Source organism: Hyaena hyaena, unplaced genomic scaffold, assembly GCF_003009895.1.
Source record: "Hyaena hyaena isolate Hyena2069 unplaced genomic scaffold, ASM300989v1 scaffold_16, whole genome shotgun sequence".
Classification (NCBI taxonomy): domain Eukaryota; kingdom Metazoa; phylum Chordata; class Mammalia; order Carnivora; family Hyaenidae; genus Hyaena; species Hyaena hyaena.
The window spans coordinates 5,199,086-5,222,213 of NW_024080650.1; the positions used below are offsets into that span (position 1 = coordinate 5,199,086).

The 23,128-nt window shown below is 37.4% G+C and overlaps 1 protein-coding gene across 1 annotated transcript in view; it reads left to right on the forward strand.

Annotated features, from left to right (window-relative positions):
* Positions 1 to 23,128, forward strand: part of PLCB1 (phospholipase C beta 1) — a 679,751-nt gene that overhangs the window by 452,780 nt on the left and 203,843 nt on the right. Inside the window, exons 5-7 of the mRNA XM_039224551.1 lie at positions 14,321 to 14,400; positions 16,444 to 16,497; positions 17,574 to 17,649. Of these exons, the coding sequence (XP_039080482.1) occupies positions 14,321 to 14,400; positions 16,444 to 16,497; positions 17,574 to 17,649 (210 nt within the window). The remainder of the gene's footprint in view (positions 1 to 14,320; positions 14,401 to 16,443; positions 16,498 to 17,573; positions 17,650 to 23,128) is intronic.

Sequence of the window (23,128 nt, forward strand, 5' to 3'; positions counted from 1 at the left end):
GATGATGAAGTGGGTCAACTAGTCTCATGGAGGACAGCAGACTCTGAGACAGGTGTGTACCCGGCATGGGATGAGGAAGAGGGAGAGCAGCGAGAGATGAGTCAGAGGGATTGGGGGAGGGGGCGACAGGTGACCCAAATAGTGGCCACTGTAAGAATATAGCTTTATTTCCAGTGACACAGTTAAGTATTGCATTATTTTGAGCAAGGGATTAATTTAGCATAATATATTTTAACAGGATTGCCCTGGCTGCTCTGTTGAAAAGCCATAGTAGGGGTGCAGAAGCAGAAACAGGAAGAACAGAGTACTTGGGGTAGAGTGGTGAGAAATGGCTGGGTTCTAGATATACTTTGAGTGTAAAGCCATATATATAAATATATATATGCATATGTATATGTATGCATACGTGTATATATATATATATACATATATATGCTAATGGATTGCACACATGGCATGAGAGAAGAGGGAGCAAAAGATGATGTCAAGTTTTCTGGAATTGCATTAATTGAGATGGAGAGCCAATTAGGGAGGGAAAATCAGAAATTTTAGACATAAAATCCAAAATCGTTATTAGTCCAAAACAGCAGAATAAGCACAGGTGTGATGTGCTATCTCTCTTGAGATACTGTAAAAATGATGATAAGGAACATAAGTATGCAGTGATGAAGAGAATGAGATAGGGCACAACGAGATGCCATATTTCAGTAAGTGTGCAGAGGAAAATGGAGAAGAGAATGTCTATGAAAAAGATTGGAGAGAATTCTGCACAGTCTACGTTCCATAGAAAACTGTAGCCAGCGAGGTCACTGGTCTGCTCAGAAGCAGTGGAGATGGGCCCCACACTTGAGAACTACCAGCCCTGCAGAACATGGAGCAAGACTTAGGGGTGGAAAGAAGGGTGAGGAACTAAAGGAATGTGGATGAAACCATCAGCCCCTCCACATCCTCCTCTTGCTCTGCATATTGAATAATTGATAACCAATGATTTCCCAGACCAAAAAGCTGAGAATTTTTTTTTTCTGTGGAAGTGAACAAATTATAGAAAAGAATCATAAGGCACCTGAATGTCTGAGTCAGGTGAGCATACAACTTTGGCTCAGGTTCTGATCTCTCAGTTCAGGAGTTTGAGCCCCGCATCAGGCTCTGTGCTGACACCTCAGAGCCTGAGGCCTGCTTCAGATTCTGTGTCTCCCTCTCTTGGCCCCTCCCCCACTCATGCTCTGTCTCTCACTTTCTCTCTCAAAAATAAATAAACATTAAAGTATTAAAAAGAAAGAGAAGAATTGTTGTAGCCAGCTTTGGAGTCAAGCATCTAGAGTAAAGTTCTTCTTTCTAAAATTTATGGATACCACACCATAGTAGCTGGCACCCACATGCTCAACCAAAAGAGAAGTCTACAAGCTGGTAAATCTCAGGTACTTAGAGCTCCCAGTTGGCTCCTCTATTGTCCCCAGTCTAAGATGTGAACTAACAACAAAATATCCACAGGCTACTGAGAAAGCCTACAATATTGAATGATGAAGGAGGCCAAGATGAACAAAATAAGAAATTATGATAGAAGATACAGGAATAATTCAAGGAACAAATAATTAAATTAAAATATTAAAACAAAAACTATCTTCAGAAAGAATTTTGAATATATTATATTCTTAAGATAACAAGATGCTATGAAAAATAGGAAACAAAAGTAAAGTCGGTTTTTTGGGGAACTCAAAAGATAAGATAATGAAATAAAAGTCAATAAAAATACTATACAACTGTTGTGAGAAGATATGAAGGAAATCTCCCAGAGTGTGGAACCAAGCAAAAACTAGTGAAGGCAGAAAACAGACAAGGAAACATGAAAGACAAAAAGACAAAGCTCAGAGAGAAAATAAAAGGGGCTTCAGGATGGCTCAGTGGGAAGAGTGTGGAACTCTGGATCTCGAGATCATGAGTTTGAACCCTACATTACATATAGAGATTACTAACACACACACACACACACACAGAGAGAGAGAGAGAGAGAGAGAGAGAGAAGAGATACAGATGTAATCAACCTGAAGAGTGCAGTAGAAAATGAGAAAACAGAAGAAAGGAAAATATGAAAGACATAGTACAAAAAAATACATAAGAGCTAAGAACAGGTACTGTCTTGAAGATTAAATAGCACACATAGGAATAGACTAGGTTTAGGCAATATGAGTAGGAAGCTAGAAGATATTAGATAAATGAAAAAGGCTTAAGTTTCTTTTCCCCAAAAAGAAAATAAAAGTAAAAGGAGAAATAAATGCATAAGAAAAGTATTATCCAAATATAAGCAATGCTAAAAGCATGCAGAATTTTCAACAGCTGAAGGAGCAGTTCAAAAAGGATGTATGTTATTTTGGTATTGGGAATATTCCCTTTTGATTTGTATTTCCCTGATGATAACTGATGTTGAGTGTCTTTTCCTGTGTCTGTTTACCATCTGGATGTCATCTTTGTAAAAATGTCTGTTCGTGTCTTCTGCCTGTTTCTTAACTGGATTATTTATTTTTCGGGTGTTGAGTTTGATAACTTCTTTTTAGATTGTGGATACTAACTCTTTATCAGATATGTCATTTGCAAATATCTTTCTCATTCTAAATAAATCATAAAACTAAAAGGTAGTCTTTTACTAAAGACTAACTAAACTACCTTTTAGTTTTATTGATTGTTACCTTCACTGTGCAGAACCTTTTTATCTTGATGAGGTCTATATAGTTCATTTTTGCTTTTTGTCCCCCTTACCTCTGGCAATGTGTCTAGCAAGAAGTTGCTGTAGCTGAGGTCAAAGAGGTTGCTGCATGTGTTCTCTTCTAGAATTTCAATGGTTTCTTGCCTCACATTTAGGTCTTTCATCCAATTTGAATTTATTTTAATGTATAGTGTAAGAAAGTAGTGTAGTTTCATTCTTTTGCATGTTGCCATCTCATTTTCCCAGCACCATTTGCTGAAGAGACTGTCTTTTGAAAGCCATGTGGTTCATGGTGTTGAGACTGTAACAAGAAAGATATTCAGAGTCTAATACATGACCTTGCAGAAAATTATATTTGCATTTTTGTAATCATGTAAATTTTATTTTATCGGTTTTAGACTTGTAGAATCAATTTATATGCAAATAATTGAAGTCAATTATGAATGGATAAAAACATTTCAACTTTGATTATTTTACAAGTAAATTTAAGCTAACAGAAGTTGAAGGTAAAAGTATTGGCAGGTAAATGTTCTCTTCTCATAAACACAGAAGTCACATGATGCTGTCTTTAACTGGTAGATTAAGAAATGGTTTAAATCATGTTGCTAATGTTGTAGAAGTGACAACCAGGAGAAAGGACGGTGGTAACAGAATTCTATCAGGAAGAAGGAGGAAAGAAGACAGGACAGCAGAACTGAGGTGGATATTGATAGTTACATTCTAAAATCAGTCAATCAAGAGAAAGCAGCACAAATATCTCATTTAGAAATATGGAATTAACTCCCAGAATTTTAAGAATAGAAGTGAAAATAGCTGTCAAGAAGCAAAACTAGGGTAAGAGTATCACAAGCAATCATTGCTTTTTGTTATAACCCCTCTGGACATTTTTTTTTAAAGCCTGTGAATATGTTTCTTTGATAAATAATAAACTTTTAGTTTTTTAAAGTTTATTTTTGAGAGAGACAGACAGACAGACAGAGCATGAGTCAGGAAGAAACAGAGAGAGTGGGAGAACAGAATCTGAAGCAGGCTCCATGCTCTAAGCTGTCAGCACAGAGCCTGATGTGGGGCTCAGAGTCCCAAACCCTGAGATCATGACCTGAGCCAAAGTCGAATGTTTAACCTACTGAGCCACCCAGGTGTCCCAATAAATAATAAATGTTTATATGAATACCATTTACTAAGCATGTGTTGAGGCTGTCACTGTTCTAAACATTTAATATACATTATGTCCGTTAATTGCCACAACAGCCTATGAAGTAAGACCTATGACTTCCTCCTTTTTGCATGTGTGTTCCCAACAGCAAAAAGAAATGAGCCTCCACAGAAGAAACCACATTTTCCCAGACTTCTGCTAACATGTGGTCCCTCATGTGTCCTGTTGCCACATTTGCTGCTGGAGATGTAGATTCTTCAGTTATGATATATTGCTGGCCTAAATAATGTCAGGTTTCAGTGGGGAGAGGAGAACATGGATATTGGGCGGTACTGAGCAGTGGGCCCCACAGCTAGAGAGTGGCAGAGTGAGGTCTGAAATCCAGTAAAGTTTATATTTAAATAAACAGGCAGAAGCATCAATAATATAAGAGTCAGTAAGAATGCTTACATAAACTAATAATAGGATTTTAATGTTAAATTAGAGGACAAACACAAGTTGTATTCAAGATTCACCCTTCCAGAGGTAGTTAGAAAATGACCAAAAAAAAATGTCAGGATGGCCGAGCAGTCTAAGGCATTGCATTCAGAAAATAACCAAAGATCAGGCAACTATAACCACAGGCAAAGAGTAGTTTTCCCAGTATAGGAAGGGCTGACAGTTAGAATCCTAATCAGGGGCCAAATACCTCTGCATTTAAAGGGGAAAAATCCAGCTCATCAAAAGATTTAAAATAAAGCTGTGGGACTATAATTACAAAGTTTGAAACAAATTGCTTTCCAAATGAGAAAATTATATTTTAGCAAAATTCCATAGGTTGTTATAACTTAATGAGGAAGTACCTGTGTGTAGCTTACTAATCATATTTCAAGGAACGCAATTTTAATTTTGTCAGATTTGATTTAATGGGTAAAGCCACACTATGCTACTCCCAAGAAATTATGATTGTTCCTTTTATTCTGCTTGATATACATCTTACCAAAGAAATGAGCTAGATTATCTTTTTCTTTAAAAAATTTTCACTTGATCTCCTCAAATGGAATTACTTTCTTAACAAATAAACAATGGTATCAGTTATAATTACAGACCGTGCTTACATACATTTGCTCTCTATAGTACACAGCACTCCAGTGGGTTCAAACCAAAGTAATAATTAGCGTCAATACTGCTAGGCTTACAAGAAATAATAGCAAGTGTTTTCATAATAGTGACATGAGGCTTTGGAAAGAACCATTTCAAGAATATGGAGGGTTGACATGAAAGCCATGGAAAGGAAGCTTTAGGGGTTTCATATGAAGGCACTTGACCAACAATTTCTTTATTATACAGATGAGCAATGACTCAGTAAACTAGCTGAATGGGGAGGAGAGCGTCCCTTAGCTGAAGCTCAAAATACACCTGGGATTTGCAATGGTATAGCTGAAAACCTATCATCGGGAGAACGTTGCCAAACCAAGTAGCTTTCTCTTTTCTTCCACACTGAGCCATGGATGCTGCTCTTCTGAGAGGCTTTATTCTTTTTCCCTTTGAAGAACTCTCTTAACATTCATTTTAGTTATTTATTTTTCTTAAATAGTTTGTTGTCAAGTTGGTTTCCATATAACACCCAGTGCTCATCCCAACAAGTGCCCTCCACCATGCCCACCAAGTTAGCATTCATTTTAACTTGATTTCACCACATTAAACTTTTCCCATTGGGCAGGGGGAATGTCAACAGGTATCAAAAGAAGACTAGTGACATGCAACACCTGTTACCTCTCAAAATATGGTTCCTTGCGTATTTACATCTTGCACACTCCACTTTCAAGTGTGTCAACTCTTCCCTAGGACATGAGGGTACCATGGACTACAGCAGTGTTTCACTTATCTGGAAAAAGATCATTGGGAAACAGTTCTTCAGAATACAGCCAAGACCATAAAGCAAACATAAAGCGTGTCTATGAAGCCAAGGTAGATGCCCTAAGCCCTAAAACTAAAGCTTCTGTACTTTATTAAACGGAGAGCCTCCCGAGCCCATTGTTGGACACAGTACTCAGTTCTTACAACCTGTTGTAGCATTGTTCAAATTACAATAGGAAATATGTAAAGCAATTATTCCAAATGCTATAGCTAAAAATAGTGATTGAATACTCATAACGAAGAAAAAGACATAAAACTTAATTTCAAAAAGCATTAATGATAAAGCATGGGTTCAATTCTCTTTCCTTGACACATTTCATTCATTCATGAAGTCAATTCAAGTCAAAAGTGTGGATTTATTGCCTATTTTATAAAAAGAATGGGACGCAGAACTATGAAATCCCACACAAGCTATAAACGACACACATCCTTTGCATCCACCTGCTTTTCCGCAGTACTCCTATGAATGGATCTATGTGTTCTCATTCTCTTTTCTCTGGCCCATGCTTCTTCCCCAGATCCAATGATTTGGCGTCATGGATACAGCTGGGTTCTTACCCGACTAAACTGTTCTAGAGGTAGACCAATCAGAGACCTTTGCCAGGATTTTTCATACTGGAAGTGAGGTCATCAGACTAACTCTGGTGGGACTATGTGCCATAACTTTTGATGCAGTTGGTGGCCGTGGGAACAAAGCTATCAGTAGAAAAAATAATGCCACCAGAAGGAGAGAGCAATGGAAAAGCAATAAAGACAATCTCCTTGGCATTTAAGCCCCAGATTCCTGATGTCTTGTATTATATATATATATATATATTTTTTTTTTTTGCTGCAATTTGCCCAATTTTTCCTTCAATTGCAGGAAACCCCAGTGTCCTCGATAAATTCTCCTATTTCCTAAGCTAGCTTGAATTGTGCTTCTGTTAATTGTAGCTTAATGGCATTTGAATCACATAGTCTTTTGAAAGTAGTTATGCACCTTTCCTTGATACTACATCATTTGAGTAAAATAATTTCTTAGTGTCCCAATAGTGATATTACTGAGTCCTAATATGCTCCCTGTCTTTTGTCTTATTTTGGTAGCCATATTTTATTTCTCTCTGAATATGAAATGAACATTTTAACTATAAAGCATAAGACCTTCACTGTCACCTAAAAAAGAGAAACTACCAGAAATTTTACTGAAATTCTAAATGCCCTATGCAGTATCATTTAATGCAGTGACTTCTCCAACAGTCCTTTTTGCTTTTAATGAAAGTCTTTGTAACTCATTGACCATCTTTTGCCATGAAGACATTCTTTACTGTACCATTAAGACAAATGCTCAGTGAGATGAATTCTGATGCATGCCAGTAAGTGAGAGAAATGTGCTCAGCCAGGCAGTGCAATTCTGAATGAGCTGCACAATGTCCCTTCTTACTCCAATCCCAAACTGTTACCTGCCTATGAACAGAGGTAATGGGAATGATACTGTTATCAGTGATGGCAGTAGGGGTTTGCCAAAAAATGAAAAATCAATGGACAGCTATTTAAAATGATTAGGATGTTCGTATGTCTCAAAAATATTAAAATATCTTGTATAAAGTATTTTTCATTCCAGAAACCTTTTAAAACTTGATTAAATACAATAGATTGAGAGATTGAGGTGTCCAAATCAAGCCCTTTAGAAGCACTTGCTTTCAGATTATTATCATTTGTCACTCCTTTTACTTTATTAGGATAACCATTGACTCATAATTTTTATATGGATTCAGTATTTCTTTTAGAATATTTTTTCTTTCCCAAAGAACTCACTGCATGAAGACTCATTTTAGAGGGCAAAGTTTACATTACATTCTGCCTTTTCTCTGTAACTCCAGCTGTTTGGTGTCAGGTCACAGCCATTGCCAGGGTGGATGCCTTGCATGCCTCAATGCCCTGGGTGCCATTTACAACACGCAGCCACGGTGTGGCACTTTGTTTCTCTCAAGAAGACTGATAGTGACCACTGGCCTGTGCTTGAGTTCAAGCCACAAACAAAACTTCTCCACTTTTTTAAAGACAATAAGCACAAATACTCTAAAAGAAAGATGGGTTAAGAATGTTAACAGGGAGGCACTTGGGTGGCTCAGCCAGTTGAATCCAACTCTTGATTTCAGCTCAGGCCATGATCTAATGATTCATGAGATCGAGCCCCATGTCGGGCTGTGCACTAGAGTGCTGAGGCTGCTTGGGATTCTCTCTCTCTCTGCCTCTCCCTTGTTCTCTCTCTCTCTCTCTCTCTCTCTCTTTCTCTCTCTCCCTCTTTATTTATTTATTAATAAAACTTTAAAAACAAGAATGTTAACAGAAAATTTGCAGAAAAATAAAGTAGAACAGCCCCAACACATATAAAATGATGCTCAAATATCCTGGTAAATCGGGGATGTCTGTTAAGACCACTGCTAGATCCCACATTGCATCCATCAGATTTGTCAACATTTCCTAAAAGTCTAAGAATAGCACATTTTTTGAGCATTTGGTAAAAGGCAGGCACTCCTACGCTGCCAATAGGAACATAGTGTCTTTACCACTTTGGTGAGCAAATATCAGCATCTGGTACTGATGAAGATACATGGATTCTAGGAATTCACGACATTGAATATATACAATATTCTATGTTGATAGAGAACTCCCAGATGTGGCTTAAAGCAATAGGAAATAGGTTTGTACAAGCAAGACTTTATCAAGGAAAAAACCATAAATGTTCATCAATAAAATAATAGATCAATAAATTATACATTCCTATAGTGGAATAGTATCATAGGTAAAATTAGTAACTAGATCCACATGCAAAAGCAAGGATACATTTAAAGATATAATATTGATTGCAAATAGTCACTGGCCAAAGATATATACAGTATGATATGATTTATTTAACATTTTAAATATTCAAGAGTACAGGAGTCCATACCAGAGACTAGCAAACTTTTTTCTGTACAGGGCCAGATAGTAAATATTTTGCCCTTTTCAAACTCTCTTACAACTGCTCAATTTTGCCATTGTAGCCTGAAAGCCGTCGTAGACAATATATAAATGAACAAGCCTGGCTGTATTCCAATAAAACTTTATTTACAAACACAGGTGACAAGCTGGCTTTAGCCATCAGGCCTTAGTTTGCTGAACCCTGATTTATCTAACCATATGAAAATAAATGTGATATTGACATCTAGATATCAAGATAGAACCTGGTCTTCGAGAAAGGAAGAAGAATGAAATTAGAGAGAAGCACAGCATAGAATTAATCTGTACTGCAAAATCCTAAGGATATATTTTTAAAAAGTACTGAAGTAAATAATGCACAGTGTTAACATCTGTTACATTTTGATCTGTGTTACTTAAACTATTTTCTATATTTTTATGTGTACGAAAAATGCATAACATGATTTTAAAAAAGCTTAGAACAAATACATTAAAGTTTTAAAGATAACATGACTCAAAACAATGGGAGGAGAAACATCTGCAAGAATTCTATTTCTTCCAGAACACTCTGTCTTTGTCTGTATGCCCCTTGCAGTGACAAGTTAGGCCAAGAAGTTAAGAGTGTGAATGCCAAAGGGAGAAATTTCTCTCTGTTCTCAGAACTAGTCATTATGGTTGAACTGCTCCATGAATAGTATTTGCATCTAGGGCAAGGGTTGAGCATGTTGTGATCGGATCTGTCTTTTCATGGGTTAAAGCAAGTGTGAGCATAATTTTTGTGACCTACTTCTATCAATGTTCCAAGACTGTAGACCTTCACTTTGTGACTGACCTCACCCGTCTCTCCATCTTATCTTTTCTCCTCTAATTTCATCATTATAGCATGTTGATAAGGTGTTTACTTCATAAACTCCATAGGTTGCTTCATCATCATAGTACAGTGGTAAGGTATACAGATTCCAGTGGTAAATGTCCTGAGTTCAAATCTCAGGCATGCCTATAATGAGCTGCGTGACCTTATGCCAATTATTGATCACCTTAGCTTTCTCATTTACACAAATGGGATGGTAATAACAGAATTTATCTCATAGAGTACTTGTGAGGATTCAGTGAGTTAATTATTTGCCAAACACCTAGACCAGTGACTAGCCCCTAGTCAGTACTGAGTCACTGTTTTATATGGAATACAATTAAGTGGATTTACTTGTCTTTTTTATCTTGTTAAACTGTATCAGCCACCTTAAAATTTTCTAGAACAAAATGGCAGAGCACAGTATCTGAGAGTACAGGGTTTGGAGCCCAAGAAACCAGTGATCTAATCCCAAACTGTGACTTTTATTAACTCTGAGAACACAAATAGGCTTTAAAAGTGCTTTGTAACATTGAATCCTCCTCTGTAAAATGAGGCTAATAAGAGTACCTACCTCCTAGAGAATTGTTTTAAGAACTAATGAAGGTATTATTGCAAGGGACCTAGGTCAGTGCATAGTAAACACTCAAACAATACCTCTAGAGTAATGGACAATTGTGAAACAATCGTTGGCAGCATTAAGCAAACACCTAAATCCTGTGCCAAGAATGGCAGAACCGAATGGCTTTAGAAATGCAATGCATTAACTTTGTGACCTGGCAGGGAAACTTGGTATCCACAATGGTGTCAAGACTGGCACTCTCGTGAGTGCACCAGAACCTCCAAGGGGAGAGTGAATTGCAGAAACAGCCTTGCAGATGTTAAGACACAAACACATGCGTTTAAACTCCAGATGAAATCCCAGGGAAGTTGACCTTCAGATCTATTCTCTCTAGTGCAGATCTCTGTTGTTCCCCGTTGTGAGAAAAGATGGATCATAGGACAGAAAATGTCATTTAAGAACCTTCAGGGTTGAAATAGTAGAAGTCGGGCCAAGCTTAGGGGCAGTCATCAGAACGTTGTCTATGAAAGTGGAAAAACAAACACTCCAGATTAAAATTAGAAGCTGTCCTTCCAATGCCAAACTCACCAGGGCCCAGTGTTGGATTTACAAGAACACTGCTAGGGTGGGATCTGTCTATGCTGCAGCAAAGCATATGCTGTAATCTCAGGATGAGCCAAGGCTGCTTTCAACGACTCTGGCCACACCTTTTTAGCCAGGCTGTTCTTAGTACAGCTGTGAGAGCTCTTTGGTTATTCTAAAGAATATCTGCATTTCAGCAAGACCCTCAGAGATTTCTATATTGCATTCAAGTTTCAGAAGCACTGAACATACGGGAATCAATTCCCTCAAGGCTTTGCTTACACATCCTCTATTTACACAATGTAGGTACTTCTGGTACCTAATAGTCCTGAAATATGTTATCCTGCCATAGCCAACCCTAGCAGTGCTCTGTCCACATCCATTCCAATCCCTTTCCATTTTCACACACAATTCCTCAATGGTTTTCACTTCCAACAGCCAGCACCCTTGCCTCTTTGTTGGCTTCTCCTTCTGAATGCTAGAACCCCCTTTGCCTACTATCAAAGAAAGCAGAAGTACCTGGGGATTTCCATCCCCTCCAGCAGCCCTTAACCAAGAGTAACACACACAGGGACTGCCACATTCCAGCTCCCATGCTTGTCATAAAAAACTCAGCTTTGATGTGTGGTCTACTTCAGGATGGAGAAGGCCAAAGTTACCATCTGCCTGAGTTTCCTTGGCATCACACCCTTCTACCTTTTTCCCTTCCCAGTAATGCTCAATCCCCTATAAAGTTGCCATGGAACTCTGTAATAAACCCATTCTTCACAGATGCTTGTCTCAGGGTGTGCTTCTGGGGAATCCAAAGTAAGATACATGCTGTTTTAGCTCAGGATGATAGAATACCCAACCAAAAGTTGGGTTATTTTAAAGTTCCCTTGATGACTGTTTTAGTCCCTGAATCTTTGGTTTAGTCTGGGTCAGATCTTTTGAATATCTCAAAGAGCTGCAAGAAGCCAATGAATTTTAGGAAATCCACACTTAGAAATTTAGATCTTCACATTCTCAGAATGTGATGAAAATAAGTTATGTTTTACTTTCTGAATTAGCTAACCATGGCTGTGTAGTGAGGGTGATGATGCTATGCTTTGGCTGGCTCTATAAAAGACCCATTTAAAAAAATAAGGATCTAGAAGACAGGCACTGATCAAAGGCTACAGCCACAGCCTCAGGCATGCACTACCTGTGGCTTGAATACTTGGAAGGTTGTCAATGTAAATTGAGATGGGCTATAAGTATAAAACCCATACCTCACTTCAAAGACCAAGTACACAAAAAGAATGCAGGGGACACCATGGAAGCTCAGTCAGTTAAGCGTCCAACTCTTGATTTCAGCTCAGGTCATTATCTCAAGCTCATGAGATCAAGACCCGTGTCTGCCTCCACACTGAGCTTGGAGCCTGCTTGGGGTTCTCTTTCTCCATCTCTCTCTGCTGCTCCACTGCTCACATTTTCTCTGTCTCTCTCAAAATAAACACTTTTTTAAAAAATATAAAATAGCTAAATTTCATGTTGATTACATGATTAATATTTTTGAAATATTAGCTAAAATAATATTTTATTGGGGTGGCTCAGTTAGTTAGGTATCCAACCTCAGCTCAAGTCATGATCTTGTAGTCATGGGTTTGAGCCCCACATTGGGCTCTGTGCTGACAGCTCAGAGGCTAGAGCCTGCTTCGGATTCTGTGTCTCCCTCTCTCTCTGCTCCTTTCTCACTCCCACTCTGTCTCTCTCTCTCAAAAATAAATAAACATTAAAAAAATTATTTAAAATTAGCTTCACCTCTTTGTTTCTAAAATTTTTAATGTGGCAAATAGAAAATTTTAAGTTACATATGTAGCTGACATTGTATTTCTACTGTGCCGGATATAATAGAGACCTTATCTTTCAACCTAAAAGGTCAGACCCAGTTAAGTTTCCTTAACTGTTCTTAATGCCTTCACTGTACCTATTTCTGGTATGGAATGGGCCCCTAGTAAACATACGATATGGTACATTGCCCTCAATTACAGATACTTTCACTGATGCATAAAGTTGCCATGGAGGTAGAAATATCTAAAGTCTGACCTTTAGCTCAGAAAATATTATACCAGAAGCGTATTGTAAAAACCAGGGCCAGTAGGTAATTACTCTTAGTTTAAAATGATCAAATCTGAATAAATTTGCTTTACAGCTGTTAAAGTGTTATACCAGTGCTGCTTTGCTTATACATGAAGTTTGGTGGTCAGCTATTTTGCTTCCCTCACAGTTACTCTGGGCGGCATCTTCCAAGTCTTCCACCAATAGTGTATAGAGTTCAAGGCCTCCAATATTACCCCCTAAACTGGGACAGCTTCCTAAATGAGTTCCTTCTTTTTGGTTTCTCAGCCTCAACTCCTTTCTCCACATGGCCAATAGATAATCCCCCTAACACACAATCCAGCCTCGGCTCTCCTCCTCCCTCACCCTAAAAAAGGCCTTCTATGGTTTGGCATTCTTACTAAATTCTCTCAGATACATTGACAGTCATTAAATGCTCTCCATACTCTGCCCCCAACTCTCCTTTTTTCATTGGAACTACCCTTATTTTTTCCAATTCCTATGAGACTACTCACCATTCTCTCTCTGTCTTACCCCATGTGCTTGCCTCTGGTTCTTCTCCCAGACAGTTTTCTTTACTTAGAATTCCCTCATCCTTCTCCACCACTCTCTACCCCAAGTCCTATCTAAAATGTTACTGTATTACATGATGGTGTATTATCAATGCCTTAAGTCAGAAAGCAAAATACAGAAGACCAATGAAACACCAGTAGAAAAAACCAGATGGAAAAGCTGTTGAACTAAAAAAACATGGTTTCTGAGCTCTCAGGTCTTCTTCTCTTAAAGATTTTTTTGGGGGTGGGGGTGGAAGCACAATGTTAATTCTGTTTTCAAAATTATCACCCAGAATGGAACATCACCTTTTTAGATAGATAGATAGATAGATAGATAGATAGATAGATAGATAGATAGATAGATAGATTTACTCTTTTCCATTTTCTTGGAAGCCAAATGAGATCACTGGTGAATAGTGTGAGGTAGGGGTTGGATTAGGGAAGTAGTGAGGGACTGCCAGAATTGCCGGGGAGAGTATGGTATACCATATGACTTTGTGACTGCAACTGATTATAAGAACTTCTATGACTATAACTAACATTTTAAAGTTCCCTGGTATAGCTGCTCTGGCTTAAGTAGCAAAGTAGGAAGATTACATTTGCAGGTATGTTGAAAATATACTTGACTGTGTCTTAAACTCTTCAATAACTCTTTCTCTCTTTACAGTGCTAGGAAACTAGTAAAAAGTGCTTGGTTACTGAAAGGCAACATACCAGTTCCCTATCAGTAAGGGTTTTTAAAAGCAGACAAAATTTTGTTTGTGTGTGAAGAATATTTACTTAGAAAAGAGCAGTTACTCAGGGATTTGAACTTAATTATGCCATTTTTACCAAAAAAAAAAAAAAAAAAAGGAAAGAAAAGAAAAAAGAAAAAGAAAAGAAAATCCCTTAGGCATACAAATTGAACTAATTTGTCTTCCTGGTAGCCTAGCTTGAAACATGTGTCTAGTGACTGTACAGTATTTAAGCTAATGCAAGTGTGATTTACATCTTTCAGGAATGGACAAATGAGGTTTTCAGTTTGGCAACAAACCTGCTGGCCCAAAACATGTCCAGAGATGCATTTCTGGAAAAAGCGTAAGTAGCTCTAATTTTATTGCTAAGGGTGTTGCTTCTTCTGAGTCAGTTTCCTTTCTCCTTTGTGAGTCTTTTGTTTATGCTGCACTGGCTTCTTACATTGATAAACATAAACTTCCCTTTGGGATTTGTTACAGAACTGATACCTCCAGTGTTTAAAATTGGAAAACTTCCAAGAAAGATTGCTCTTTCCTCCAAGCTGCACATCCGTGTTAGGCTGGGCTCTCCTGAACGTCAAAGTCTTTGACACACAATAAGGAGACACCTCCAAACCCTGGCAGCTGTGTTCAAAACCAAAAATTATTAATTTCAGAGAGTCCCCCGCTCTACATATGCCTGTGTCATACCAATTATTAACCCCAAGAAGGAAAAGAACTCCATACAGTACTCATTTCTCTAGAGTCTTAGATCTCTGATAGATCTAAGATAGATAGGAAGATAGATAACTTCCCTGCCTACTAAATCATAAGCTGATGTCCTGATTTGCCCATAGATCCCAGAAAGTGTCAGTAAGAAAAGAGAAAGAGAAAAGATGCAGAGGAAGGCACAGAATGAAAAGGAGAAGGAAAGACAAGGAAAACACGATTACTCAATCTCCCTGGAATTACACAGTCTTTCTAAAAATAATTTGACCAAGGAAAATAATGATTTTTGCCAGATGAGCAGCAAGGAAAACTGGCTGTGTTCACTTTGGAAGCTATGGATGTCCAAGAGGTTGGGAAGGCTTGAAATCAAAACCACAAGTGGAAATATTACTAGGTGGTCCTCTATTTATTTATTAACTTTCTCTTTCCCTCTTCTTCTGTAAGACATACCCATCATTCCAAGACCGAGACTCCAGCCTACGTTTCTTTCTTACTCTTCTATGAATTCCTTTTACCACACAGGTCTTCACTTAAGTGCTTTTTCGTGTGATTATCTCCTCTCTAGTTTGTCACTTTGAGGCCCTTTCTAATGCCTCTCTCTATTTCTTTTTACTGTCTTTCGGTTTACCATCCTTTATCTATAAGAAATTCCATCTTTAAAAAAATTTTAATGTTTGCTATTTATTTTCTGAGAGAGACAGTGCAAGCAGGGGAGGCACAGAGAGAGGGGGAGAGACAGAATCTGAAGACAGGCTCCAGGCTCTGGGCTAGCTATCAGCACAAAGCCCGACATAGGGCTTGAACCCACGAACTGTGAGATCATGACCTGAGCCAAAGGACGCTCAACCAACTGAGCCACCCAGGCACCCTTATGAGAAATTCCTAAAACAAACATCTAATGTGCCAGATAGAGTTAGTGGAAGAGGACACAGAGATAAAGAAGACATTTTATCTGAAACACAGCATGTTATCACTAGTAAAACATCTAATTGGCTAATCAATATCTATTGCAGATGTTCCTTTCCAACAAGTATATCCCTATGAATAGCTGTTATGGGCATTTTAGAACATGCCTTTTGATGAACATGTTACAAGCATTTCTGTTGCACATACATCTAGATATGGGATTAATGGCCCATAGCATATGCAGTTTCCTAAAGTGGTCATTCCAATCCACATACCCATCAGCAGCATTCAAAATTTCCATTGCCCTCTCCCTACCCATATGTCCATAAGCAGCTGAAGACATAAATACAGTAATTGTATTGACACAATAGAATACTTTACAACAATGAGAATAAATGATCTACAACTATAAGCAAAAAATAAGGATGAATCTCAAAAATATAACATTGAGTGAAAGAAGCCAGACACAATAGAATGTGATTCCATTTATGTAAAGCGCAAAACTGGCCAAAATGAAATCTATGGTGTTTAAAGTCAGAATAATATTTCCATGTGGGGACCTGGGCTCTGGAAAGGGGCACAAAAGGAGCTTCTGGGATGTTGCTAAAGTGATCATGTTCTATTTCTGGATCTGGGTACCGATTGCAGAGACCTAGACAGTTTGTTAAGATTCAATAAACTGTACATATGCATCAGCCCTTTTCTATATATTTTATTCTTTAATAGAAAGGTTTTTAAAGATTAAACACTTGTTTTTCTGCTTCTTCAACAGCTATACTAAGCTTAAGCTGCAAGTCACTCCAGAAGGGCGCATTCCTCTCAAAAAGTAAGCTGCGGGAGCCCTTCCCAGTGTTCATGTGCTTTTCTCAAAGATTTGACTCCATGCCATGGCCCTGTTTTGTTTCTCCACTGGCCCAAGTGGAAGCATGAAAATGTGTGGTAACCCTGTTCTCCCTCATGCTCCATGGTCATATCAATGCAGCTGGCTTCCTCACAGAGATTTTCCTGTGGCATCATTTTCAAGAAACAACAAAGCAGGAAGTGGGTGGAAGGGGTGGGAAACCTTACTGCTAAACCCAAAAGTCCATCTGAGATTCAGATCTATTCTAGGAATAGAAATTGGGCAACTTCAATGCCTCTTTCTACCAAGATGATGCTAGCCTTGAAGGAGGAGCTGAAAACTTAAATGTCAACAGAAACTGGGCAGGGAACTTACATGACGACACAGACCAGGAGCCAGAAGAACCGGAGTAAAACCTCATCTAGAGGGGACAATGACAGCTCACCTCTACCATATTTCTTGTGGGAGACGTGGGCTCTGGATGCTAGATTTTGTCTAGCATTTCAATAGACTCATAAATTCAAATCATTATATTAAATTCTATTTTTAATACAGTGCTTAAATTCTATTTTGTTAGTAAATTGACCACTCTTTTATTGTATAGTTGATACACATAAATTTTATTTTTTAAAACCAAATTACTGACAAAAGAAAACACATCCTTAGTCTTTAACCTTTGACTCAACTGGTAGACTCTTGTTCGTAACAATGTTAAATTATTATTAATAATAATAAGGCTAATTCATTATTTACTAATAATATTAACAACGTATACCTTTAGAGCAATAGTCAGCAGCAAAGAGACAGAATCATCTATTAGAGGCTATTTAGTGCAGTGTTTTTTCATTGGGCCATCACCTTAACCTCAAAAGGTTGATTTTATATTAGACATTGTGATTTTGAAAAGCACATATATAAATCTTTTAGAACATATATGCAGATGCATGGAGCAATGGACATCTTTTAATTCTTTAAAGATGAATGAGAAAGAGGTTTGATTTAATAGGTGTCATCTACAAATGTGTGATCCATATCTTACGTGTTGTGGCTTCACTTCACAGCATATACCGCTTGTTCTCAGCAGACCGGAAGCGAGTTGAAACTGCTTTAGAGGCTTGTAGTCTTCCATCTTCAAGGGTGAGCATGTTGCTTTTCTAGAATTAGTATTACTAAATAGTTTTAATTATCATACTGAAACATAGCTTGCCCCCATATTACCCAAACCTTTTTTTAAGAAGACCTTAGGACTTACTTATTAATATTTACAATACATGGGGCCACTATAATTATATTTTCTTTCATTCCCATAAACCCAGTATTTTTATCTATAAAGACTCTTGTTCTTTGTAAATAATAATTGTTAAAAAAAATCTAGTATAAAATATATGGGTCAAAAAGTATTATTGTTAAGAATTTAAACTCCTCATTATTAACAAATCCTTTGTTGATGTCCCTTGAGATGTTAGCTAATCATTATGGATTGTGATTAGGAAGATATTTGAAATTTCCATCCCATCTTATTCTAATCTTTTAATGTCTCGTTTTAATATTTATAAGTTAATAAGAAATTAACATGAGAGCACATGTTTAGAAATAAATATCTTTACATACTCTGCTGGGCTGTGCTCACAAAGATCTTGCCTAGAAGGGTACAGGATGAATTTGGAGACCGCCTACTTGCTCATAAAGTGGTAAGGTAGAGGAGAGGAGAAGAGAGCCATGTAACATGCTTTTTTTTTTTTTTTTTTTTTTAAATACCAAACACATTCAAGGCACTCAATATATGTTCCCCACCTAAAATAATTTGCCTTCATTTCAATGCATTTCTAAATAACTGGCTCTAAAATGATTCATTACCATTATTTCTGGGAGAGCAGAGCCTGTGGTATGGAACCTTTTTCTCAGCCTATATCCAGAACTCGCCTTTCTATTGCAAATTATTTTTATCCTAGTATCTAAGCAACAAGTAAGCTCTTTCCCAAGGATAACACTTATACTATAGAAAGAAACTTCAAGTCTCTTGAAACACTTTTGCAATGTTCAAGTTGCACTGAATGAAGTTGAGAAGCCATTCCTAAACTTACTAGGTTATGAAAAAGTATTGAGTGTTATTATTAAATTTATCATCCCATTCTTGTTGTGAATACTTTTCAGGAAGATGAAGTTTATTAAGGACTTTGATAGGTAACAGAAAGAAAAAGAAGAGTACTCCCCTACTCTGAGTTTCCTGCTATACATGGAAAAAGTGGGTGATGCTACAGAGCCATGGCAAGGCTCCTCCAAAACCTGCTAACCTTCCCTTGAATAAGTAAACTCAAATGATTGAACTTGCTCATTGTTGTTCTTTCCTAGATGCTTTGGGGTAGGAAAGATATGCCGGTTAAGGTCCCATCATTTGCTCAACGAATATTTCTTGAGCTCTTACTACCTGCCCTCAAGCCCTGAGAATGTGTTAGTGAACAAAACATAGTCCCAGGGTCCAAGGACCATACAGTTTCCGGGGGTGCTCCTCAAACATGTGGACTGACACATGTGTAAATAAGGGGGAGGGGTGCTGTGAGCAAAAAGAATGGAGTGCTGCCCTTGTGAATAAGGGCGATCTTTCCAGAAGAAGGAAACAATATGTGCTAAAGCCTTGAGGTTGGAAAGAATTTACTGGCCTGAGTAACAACAACAACAACAACAACAATAACAACAACAACAAAAGACCTCTCCATTTAAGCACAAAAAGAAAGTTTGAAAGATGAATTTAGAAAACCATGAAAAGAATTTTTTCTTCTGCAATTGCTCCTGATTTTACCTTTATTGGATAACATCTTGTGACTATAATGCTCAAAAATTTTAACTTATAAATCTAGCTAAAGGAAAGAAAGAATAGAAAATGAAGCTGAATAGAAAATCAAACCCATCAACCAATATTCTGTAAATTGCAGTTTTCTAAACAATTGGATACTGACAATTCAGTCAATAATTATAAATTGAGTTTTTCTAATCCACTATGTCTATTATAGGTTCATACTTTCAGACCAGTATCAGCTGGAGACATTTTAAAAAGAAAATGAGATTCAAATAAGAGTTTTGTTTAAATTGAAAAAAAAATATTTATCTTTAGTAAATTAGATGTTATAACAATTTTCTGAAAACAAATTGGAGATTTAAAAAAACGTAATCAGCCTCCATCATGAAGTCTTAAAAGATCATTATTCATAGTAAAGTATACTTTGGTTGGAGGACTTGTAGAATTAGAATGCTTTAAAAAGATCTAAAATCCAAAGACAGGTTAAGGGCTAGGAAATAAATGTTTCCACGAACTGATATATTTCAAATCCTTGTAATTTCATATCTCCAGAACAGTGATTCTAGAAAAAAATAGACTAATTAAAAAAAAGATTCTGGATATACTGACAAGAGGTGTTTCAAACACTCCACAGACGGAAAGGTTACCCAAATGGTAGATAGGGCTGCATATCTGGGAGCCTCATTTCATAGCCTGTGGTCATTCAGACTAGATTTAATTGTGTTCTGTAAATAGATACATTACCAGAAACACAGTGGATATCCTGTTGAGATTTTTTAAACATTATCTTTGTGCACATTGTTAGGGATAATTAATGCACTTGAAGTTGTATCCTGGCCAACTCGATCCACTGGAATAACACATTCCTTTAGAGGGTACTCCTTTAGAGATTACAGTTGCTTGCCAAAGTTACCTTAATTGTTAAAAAGTAGCACTGTATCTAAAAAGAGACACAAAGCAATTACTATCCTTCTATTAATAGCCCAAACATATTTTCCAGGGAGACCTTCGAAGACCTTTCCATATTCAGAAAATTACCACTTTACCCACAAACTTTTTGAGAACTCAAAGTGGTTTACTTGAACCAAATTCCCTTTGACTTAAGGCTTATTAACTTGAAAATAGCTCAGTGACATTTGGAATTGTATTATAGTCCTGCATAGCACTGGCACTTTTTAAAAAATGTTTTAATGTTTATTTGTTTTTGAGAGAGAGAGACAGAGTGCAAGTGGGGGAGGTGCAGAGAGAGAGGGAGGCAGAATCTGAAGCAGACTCCAGCTTCTGAGCTGTCAGCACAGAGCCTGACAGTGGGCTCAAACTCATGAACTGGTGAGATCATGACCTGAGCCAAAGTCGGATGCTTAACTGACTCAGTCACCCAGGTATCCCCAGCACTGGCACTTTAATAAACAAGATAGGAATAAGTCAATGGACAGTTGATCCCTGAACAATATAGATTTAAGTCACACTGGTCCACTTACATGTGGAGTTTTTTCAGTACATACGATTAGTACTATAAATATATTTTCTCTTCCTCATGATTTCCTTCAAATATTTTCTTTTCTCTAGGCTATGTCATTGTAAGAATACAGGATAGAATACATATAATAATCAAGATCTGTGTTGATTGACTATTGATGTTATCAGTAAGGCTCCCAGGCAACAGTAGGCTATTAGCAAAATTTTGGTAGAATCAAAAGTTACATATGGATTTTTGACCAGGTGGCAGAGGGTCAGGACCCCAAGCCCCTGCATTGTTCAAGGATCAACTGTATGTTTTAAATAATAAAGTTTGCTATAATTTATGAACTTATATGTAATGCTAAGGAAAGTAGTAACTATTTTGGATTTAAAGAATACCATAAATTTTACTGAAAATACAATATATAAAATGTAAAAATACTTCTTCCAGAGTGGCTATAATATGTTGCCTTTCTCCTGTGCCTTACACCCAGCATACAAATCAGAAATATAATCATTTACGTAGCTGTGACTCTATCTCAAAATTCTGTCTTAAAAGTACACTAAGTATGTGGTTTATTATGAGTAATTTACTTGTGATTATTTCATGTACTCTACGGCCAACTCAACTTTTGCCTTATAAGTTTAGAACAAAAATATTGAGAATAAATTGATGTGAACATTTAGTTTGCTGGATTACAGTGTGACTTATGGAATCAAGTGACCTGGCTTCAAAGCCATAGCACCTACACACACACACACACACACACACACACACACACACACACACACACTTGGGACCCTTGACAAGTTTTGTCACCTATCATGTCCCTAGTGCTTGTATCTGAAAAGGGTCACTAGCCATGCCAACCATATACAGTTGATACGGGATCAAATGAAAACATATGAGTAAAGCTCTGTATTTGTGGGGGCACCTAGGTGCATCTTACTTTGGCTCAGGTCATAATCTCACAGCTCATGAGTCAGGCGCCGCGTCAGGCTCTATACTGACAGCTGAGAGGCTGGAGCTTTCTTTGATCCTTTGTCTCCCTCTCTCTCTGCCCCTCCCCTACTCACTCTCTGTCTGTCTCTCTATCTCAAAAATAAATTTAAAAATAATAAAAAATAATTTTTTAAAGTTATGTATGTATGGCACACAGTAGGTGCTCAATAAATATTAATTCTTATTATCCTCTGAGTATTTTTTCACATACATATGTATGGGGGGATTTCCTTTTCCTATTTTTAATTTGCCATGTGGATATGTCATAACTGTGTCTATGAAATTTGGAAATGCAAATGCCACCAGTACTACTATTGAGTTTTGTATTTGTTGTTGTTGTTGTTGTTTTAATTTCCCTTTTGAGATTCTTTGGAATCCCTTAATTTCCCTTTGGAATTGAAGCAATTCGTTTTTAAAGTTTGCAACACTTTTCTGGAAAAAATGGGCCTGATTCAGACTACATTACCCTTCTTAATTTTCACTCCAGAAAAAAAAAATTTAATTTTTTTAATGCTTATTTATTTTTAAGAGAGACAGACAGACAGACAGACAAAGCATGAGCTGGAGAGGGGTGGGAGAAAGAGGGGGAGACACAGAATCCGAAGCAGGCTCCAGGCTCTGAGCTGTCAGCACAGAACCCAACGCAAGGCTTGAACTCACAAACCACAAAATCATGACCTGAGTCAAAGTTGAAAGCTTAACCGACTGAGCCACCCAGGTGACCCTCCCTCCAGAAATTTCTTATAACAATAGCAAAGATAATCATTGATGATCTGTTTTGTATTGGAAGCATTATGTAAGGGGGGTAAGTCTTGGAGTACAAAACAGAAGACCTAAAGTCAGGTCCCATATCCTGGTTCACCAGCAAACATTAATTAGGTGTCTATTAAATGTTTGGCAGCATGCTTGGGACACAAAGAAATTAAATAAGAGAGAGTCACTCCACTGAAAAACTCACAGTCTAGTAGAAAATCAGAAATTAAAAAAATATGGGGAAAACTGCATGATAGATGCTACAACAAAAGTATATAAATATGGATTGTGAACACAAAAATAGAATGCACGTGCCATCTCTAGCTAGTGTGGTCAAGCAGGATTACAGAAGAGTATTTGACTAGTGGGCATGATCTTTAGAATGTTGGGCTGAGGGCTCCTTGTGGAGCAGAAGGACAATATGAATCTGTTACATCCACTTTACCAAATTGTGAGATCCAGGACAAGAAAATATGTGAATGAGATTTGTGAATTGCAGCCCTGTTTAAAATGTAAGGAAGTAGGACTTGTCCATAGCTTTTCCATAAATACCTCCCCTAAATTCTTTCAGTTCAGCTTTAATAAATGCTAATTTTAACTCA